At 29.5% G+C, this 7,779-nt stretch overlaps 1 protein-coding gene across 1 annotated transcript in view; it reads left to right on the plus strand.

Annotated features, from left to right (window-relative positions):
* Window positions 1-6,640: 6,640 nt before the first annotated feature.
* Window positions 6,641-7,779, plus strand: part of LOC137633208 (uncharacterized) — an 8,891-nt gene continuing 7,752 nt past the window's right edge. Inside the window, exons 1-2 of the mRNA XM_068365371.1 lie at window positions 6,641-6,768; window positions 7,713-7,766. Coding sequence (XP_068221472.1) covers window positions 6,711-6,768; window positions 7,713-7,766 — 112 coding nt within the window. The 5' untranslated portion in view covers window positions 6,641-6,710. The remainder of the gene's footprint in view (window positions 6,769-7,712; window positions 7,767-7,779) is intronic.

Consider the following 7,779-nt stretch of genomic DNA (forward strand, 5'->3'; position numbering starts at 1 on the left):
GTAAATATCACACAGTATTCCTTCAGTAGTAGTAGTAGTAGTAGTAGTAGTAGTAGTAGTAGCAGCAGCAGTAGTAGTAGTAGTAGTAGTAGTAGTAGTATATTTCAATGTTTCATTACTTTTTACGACTTACATAGTTTATTTATTTCCTTATTTCCTTATTTCCTTTCCTCACTGGGCTAATTTTCCTTGCTGGAGCCCTTGGGCTTACAGAAACCTGCTTTTTCAACTTTGGGTTGTAGGTTAGCTGGTAATAATAATAATAATAATAATAATAATAATAATAATAATAATAATAATAATAATAATAATAGTAGTAGCTACTTGGCCTACCTTGGATTAATAGATGTTCGGAATAGAAACATGAATGTCTGTTGCAAGTTTGCTTACCATTTTACATAAAAACATATTTTCTATTTTTGTTACCAACTGTACTGCAACGTTAAAGGTTTAAAATCCGCTCATGAATGTCAGAGGCAAGGGGCAATGTCTATCCCCTAGTTAGCATAACAATGCCATAGAGACTGACCATATATCCCATATGATCAGCGCCCAAGACCCCTCTCCACCCAAGATAGGACTAGGGAAGGACAGGCAAGGGCTGCTGATGACTCAGGAGATAGACATAAGGGCTCCCTCAAACCTCCTATCCTTAGCTTACAACGGTAAGTCTGCAGCGACCAAAGCAACTAACGAGTCCGAACGGGACTCGAACCCAGTCTGGCAATCACCAAGCAAGGACGCTACCAGCAGGCCACCACAATGAATCAAAGTCTTCAACAGAGAAAATAGTCCATTGAGGAAACGAAAAAAAGGAAACATGAAATAGTGTATCTGAGTGTACCCTCAAGCAAGAGAACTCTAACTTAAGACACTGGAAGACAAATGGTAAAGAGACTGTGGCTCGTCTAGAAATTGTGCCTAAGTGTACCCTCAAGCAAGAGAACTCTAACTGAAGACAGTAGAAGAACACAGTACAGAGATTGTGGCTCGTCTAGCATAGTGTGCTTGAGTGTACCCTCAAGCAAGAGAACTCCAACTCAGTACAGTAGAGGACCACAGTACAGAGATTGTAGCTCTTCTAGAATAGTGTGCCTGATTGTACCCTCAAGCAAGAGAACTCTAACTCAAGACAGTAGAGGACCACAGTAGAAAAATTGTGGCTCGTCTAGAATAGTATGCTTAAGTGTACTCTCAAGCAAGAGAACTATAACTCAAGACAGTAGAGGACCACAGTACAGAGACTGTAGTTCGTAGTTTCACAGAACAGGGAATAATGTGGAATATAATAACAACTCTATTACTTTTACTTGGTATTACAGTTGTTGCTGCTACACATAACTGTAGTTTATATGTAGTTACTGTATTTTTGCTTCCATTGTATCTGAAATGCATATTTGTTCGTAAATGAATTACAGTCATTGACCCTCAGAGCAATTTTCCCTAAAAATGACTATGCATCATGGATGACTGTAACGCCAAATAATAAATAAATCTTTGCATCAGGGTTTAAACTCGATCATGTGTCATGTGGCCATTACCTTAAATGCTGCTGCTTTTTACCTTAGATTACCTTAAAACTTTCCCAATTTCCTTAAATTTTAAGCGAGTAAAACCGAAATTACCTTAGAATTACCTTGAAACCATGAAAATTACCTCAAACTCAGGAAATTACCTTAAAAGTTTAAACCTTAAATGCTGCTTCTTTTTACCTTAGATTACCTTAAAACTTTTTCCAATTTCCTTATATTTCATGCAAGTAGAACCAAAATTACCTTAGAATTACCTTCAAACCTTTTCCAATTTCCTTATATTTCATGCTAGTAAAACCAAAATTAACCTTAGATTACCTTAAAACCTTTTCCAATTTCCTTATATTTCATGCTAATAGAACCAAAATTACCTTAGAATTACCTTGAAACCATGAAAATTACCTCAAACTAAGGTGATTACCTTAAACGTTTAAACCTTAAATGCTGCTGGTTTTTACCTTAGATTACCTTAAACCTTTTTAAAATTTCCTTAAATTTTAAGCTAGTAAAACTGAAATTAACCTTAGAATTACCTTGAAACCATGAAAATTACCTCTAAGGTAATTACCTCAAAAGTTTAAACCTTAAATGCTGCCGCGTTTTACCTTAGATTACTTTAAAACTTTTCAAATTTCCTTAAATTTTAAGGTAGTAAAACCGAAATTGACCTTAGAATTACCTTGAAACCATGAAAATTACCTCTAAGGTAATTACCTTAAAAGTTTAAACCTGAAATGCTGCTGCTTTTTACCTTAGATTACCTTAAAACCTTTTCCAATTTCCTTTTATTTCATGCTAATAGAATCAAAATTACCTTAGAATTACCTTAAAACCATGAAAATTACCTCTAACTAAGGTAATTACCTTAAAAGTTTAAACCTTAAATGCTGTTGCTTTTTACTTTAGATTACCTTAGAACCTTTTTAAAATTTCCTTATATTTCATACTAGTAAAACCGAAAGTAACCTTAGAATTACCTTGAAACCATGAAAATTACCTCAAACTAAGGTAATTTCCTTAAAAGTTTAAACCTTAAATGCTGCTGCTTTTTACCTTAGATTACCTTAAAAGTTTAAACCTTAAATCCTGCTGCTTTTTACCTTAGATTACCTTAAAAGTTTAAACCTTAAATGCTGCTGCTTTTTATCTTAGATTACCTTAGAACCTTTTCCAATTTCCTTATATTTCATGCTAGTAGAACCGAAATTACCTTAGAATTACCTTGAAACCATGAAAATTACCTCAAGCTAAGGAAATTACCTTAAAAGTTTAAATCCTGCAATGCATTTCAGTGGATATAAGCAAATTACATTAGATGGCATCTTTCATATTGATGAACAAATCTATCATTGTGAACAACGCAATTTACGAACAAGGGATCGCATGACGAGAACAGCGTATCGTTCTGCATGAAATGACGCAGTTCTAAAAATTATTTACGAATTTTGCATTGATTACGTACATTATGTTATACGCATATCCACAGAAACTTGTGGGAAAATACTTACTTTGACAGCTGCTTTAAAAAAAAAAAAAAAAAAAAAAAAAAAAAAAAAAAAAAAAAAAAAAAAAAAAAAAAAAAAACCTAATTTCAATCGGAAATTCTCCGTGAAAATATACTGTTCTCAGCCGTATTTCAGTAAAATACAGGCGACCGTGATTTTACCATACTATGTTCTTATCTCTTACTGGTTGGTGACCGTAATATCACTCCTTTATGTCAACATATCCGTTTTTAAAATGGTAAAAATCATGGAATAAATGTTGCCAGGCATTTACTGTTTTTTTAATACAAATTTTTAACAGTACACAGATGGGTAACCCCACTCTATACAAGACCTCCACTGTCGTTTTATCTTGTTCGTTCTGAGTATTTAACGTTTCATATCACATATTGTTCCTTTACTGTTAAATCGTCACTGTCAAACGACTCACGGAATAAGAAAGTCTTCAGATTCCTCTTGAAAGCCTCAATGTCTTCAATCATTCTGATGTTTCTTGGGAGCTTATTCTATAGTCTCGGGGCCGCATATTTAAAGGCTCTGGAGCCTACAGTAGAAAGATATCTAGGTTCCAATAGTTTGAAGCCATCTGTAACTATTCTCGTGTCGACACGATTTGTTGGCTGCGCAATATGTAGCAATTCTCTTTTAGGTAGGTTAATGCCTCTAAATTTTCCAATATAGGATTAGTATAGAATTGTCTAAGAAGAGGTTTTTAAAGGTCACTCATATGAAGTTCAAGTGGTTGTTATAATTTATCAAAAAGAGTAGTCCATACAATAATCACCACTCGCGGTATGATTAAGTTAAAAAATACAATAGAAATAAATTTTAAAACGAAATATATATATATATATATATATATATATATATATATATATATATATATATATATATGTATATATATATGTGCAATATATATATATATATATATATATATATATGTATATATATATGTGCAATATATATATATATATATATATATATATATATATATATATATATATATATATATATATATATAAATATATATATATATATATATATATATATATATATATATATATATATATATATATATATATACATAATTTTGGGGGAGCCTATAGGTCTATCTGCTGAGTCATCAGTAGCCACTGCCTGGCCCTCCCTGGTCCTATGTTGTGTGGAGAGGAGGCTTGGGCGCTGATCATATAGTATATATGGTCAGTCTCTAGGGCATTGTCCTGATTGCTAGGGCAATGTCACTGTCCCTTGCCTCTGCCATTCATGGGCGACCTTTAACGCATGAAATATCGCCACTTGCTTCCGCTTACGTGGATAGCGTTATATATTATCCTGTCAGCTTATAAAACTAGGATAGAATACAGTATATATAGTATACAGTATACAGCCTACACCCATTCAGTGCGTGTTTCCTGTTGCAAGGGAACATCCGATTGGTAAGCTCGAACGAAGCAGTCACTCTACACCCTTCGCGAGGGAAGGATCCACCTCCTAAAATAGGTTAGTTCATTTTTACGTTTTATATGTTTTTATTTAGGATATATAGAGTTTTTATTCTCATAATTGTACATTTATGTCTATAATGACGGAAAAGAAATAAAATGTTTAAAATCAATTATAATTCAGTTCATTTTTGTGTTATTTCGAGTTGTTCTTTTCATAATTGTTCAATTATATCTATAATGATGGAAAAGAAAGACAAATTTTATAATGAATGTTTAAAATCAGTTTTAATTAAAAGTAAAAAGAAAATGGCTTTTCATAATTGTACAATTATATCTATAATGACGGAAAAGAAATAAATCTTTTATAAAGAATGTTTAAAATCAATTATAATTCAGTTCATTTGTGTGTTTTTCTTTTCTTTAGGTTATTTCGAGTTTAGCTTTTCATAATTGTACAATTATGTCTGTAATGACGGAAAAGAAATAAATCTTTTATAATGAATGTTTAAAATCAATTATAATTCAGTTCATTTTTGTGTTTTTTTTTCTTTAGGTTATTTCGAGTTTAGCTTTTCATAATTGTACAATTATGTCTATAATGACGGAGAAGAAAGAAAAATTTTAAAATGAATGTTTAAAATAAATTTTTAACTCGAAGTAAAAAAAAAAAATATGGCTTTTCATAATTGTTCAATTATATCTATAATGACGGAAAAAAGACAAATTTTATAATGAATGTTTACAATCAATTATAATTCAAAGTGAAAATAAAAAATTATGGGTTTTCATAATTGTTTAATTATATCTATAGTGACGGAAAAGAAAAAAAAATTGATAAGGAATGTTTTAAAATCAATTATAATTCAGTTCATTTGTATTTTTTTCTCTTTAAGTCATTTCGAATTTTTCTTTACCAATTTGTTTAATTATATCTATAATGACGGAAAAGAAAAAACTTTTAATAAGAATATTATAAAATCAATTATAATTCAGTTCAATTGTGTGTTTTTTTCTTTAGGTTATTTCGAGTTTTTCCTTTCATAATTGTACAATTATATCTATAAAGACGGAAAAGAAAGAAAAATCTTATAAGGAATGTTTTCTATCAATTATAATTCAAAGTAGAAAAGTCTTGGGTTTTCATAATTGTTCAATTATATCTATGATGACGAAAAAGATTTAAAAACTTATGTGAAGATTGTTTAAAATCAATTATATTTTTTTTTAAAATAATTTTCAAAATACAGCAATATTGACGAAAACAAGTGAAGACATAATGTGAAGAATGTTTCAAACCAATTGTTATTCAAAACTAAAAAAATATGGTTTTACTTTGAATTTTTTTTATTTTCTTTAATACACCAATACTGACGAAAAAAAGCGAAAACATATGTGAAGAATGTTTAAAATTAATTAATAATTTAAAGTAAAATAAAGTTACGGAACTGCTTTGTTTAAAAAAAAAATTCAAATATCAATATTGACGTAAAAAGAGTGAAAGCATACGTGAAAAATATTAAAATTAAATCATAATCATAAGTAAATAAATTTATTGGTTTTCTTTGAGGCTAGAACCGGCTGCATTTGTTGTGTGTATTCGAGTACTCTTTAGCTATGGTAAGCAGCTCTTCTAGGAGGACTCAAAAACCAAAGTATTGTTCTCTAGTCTTGGGTAGCGTTATAGCCTCTGTACCATGGCCCTCCGCTGTTTTGGGGGAAGCAGTCTTTAGCTATGTTAAGCAGCTCTTCTAGGAGGACACTCCAAAACCAAACTACTGTTCTCTAGTCTTGGGTAGCGTCATAGCCTCTCTACCATGGTCCTCCACTGTCTTGGGGTAGAGTTCTCTACTGAGGGCACACTTGGGCACACTATTCTATCTTACTTCACTTCCTCTTGTTTTGTTGAAGTTTTTAGTTTATATAGGAAATATCTATTCTTATATTGTTACCATTCTTAAAATATTTTATACTTTCCTTGTTTCTTTTCCTCACTAGGCTATTTTCCCTGTTGGAGCCCCTGGGCTTGTCGCATCCTGCTTTTCCAGCTAGGGTTGTAGCTTAGTAAGTAACAACAACAACAACAACAACAACAACAACAATAATAATAATAATAATAATAATAATAATAATAATAATAATAATAATATTACTTGACAGAATAAAGGAAGCGAGAGAAAGACGGAGATAACTAAGAAGAGAAAGATAAGAAGTGAAAAACCCTAAAGATGAAGAAGAAAAGACTTCTGAATATTTTGGTTGTTCTTCTTCCTTTTTTTATTGCAGGTAATGTATTCTATATTCAATTTCCCTGGCCTTATAGCATTCTGCTTTTCCAAATAGGGTTGTAGCTTAGCAAGTAATAATAATAATAATAATAATAATAATAATAATAATAATAATAATAATAATAATAATAATAATAATAATAATAATAATAATAATAATAGGATTTATGATTATTAAAACCAAAAATAAATATGTTTGAATTGATTCTTATAAAACTGCTGTAATATAAAGAAATTACAAGATATTTTAATGAAAGTAAATCACTAATAAAATCTTGCAAAATTTAATTTATGAAAAATTATGAAAAATATGTAATTCATGATAAAAATTTAATTTATGAAAAAAATATCTAATTCATGAAAAAAATCTAATTCGTAAAACATCTAATTCATGAAAAAAATCTTAATCATGAAAAAAATATGAAAAAAATCTAATGAATAAAAAACCTAATGAATAAAAAATCTAATTATGGAAAAAATCTAATTCATAAAAAATCTATTCATAAAAAAAATTATGAAAAAAAAGTTAATGCATAAAAAATCTAATTGATGAAAAAATCTAATTCATGAATAAATATCTAATTGATGAAAAAAAATCTAAACGATGAGAAAAATATGTAAAATATAAAAAAATCATCAAACTATAATTTGAAATTAAATTGAAATAAATATGAACAGTAAAACAAATTGGAACAAATCACAACATATTCATTAGGATCAAATATATACAAACATTACCAAATTTCTCTTAATTTCAAATAAATGAAATACTATCAAAATTCACAAATGCTTACAACAAAATTATATCTAAAAAGACTAAAAGTTATATTTGAATCATACTGAAATTTAGTTAATTTCTCTAAAAATTTTGAATAAAACTACAGCCAATAAAATATCGACTTTCCCTTGTTGTCCTAAATTGTAATTAGAATTTATTTACAGATATCAATGGTCAAGAAATTACAGTCAGCCCGGAAGAAACTACAACACTTGCAGGTGAGAGTTAAAA

Source organism: Palaemon carinicauda, chromosome 42 (genome assembly GCF_036898095.1).
Source record: "Palaemon carinicauda isolate YSFRI2023 chromosome 42, ASM3689809v2, whole genome shotgun sequence".
Taxonomy (NCBI): domain Eukaryota; kingdom Metazoa; phylum Arthropoda; class Malacostraca; order Decapoda; family Palaemonidae; genus Palaemon; species Palaemon carinicauda.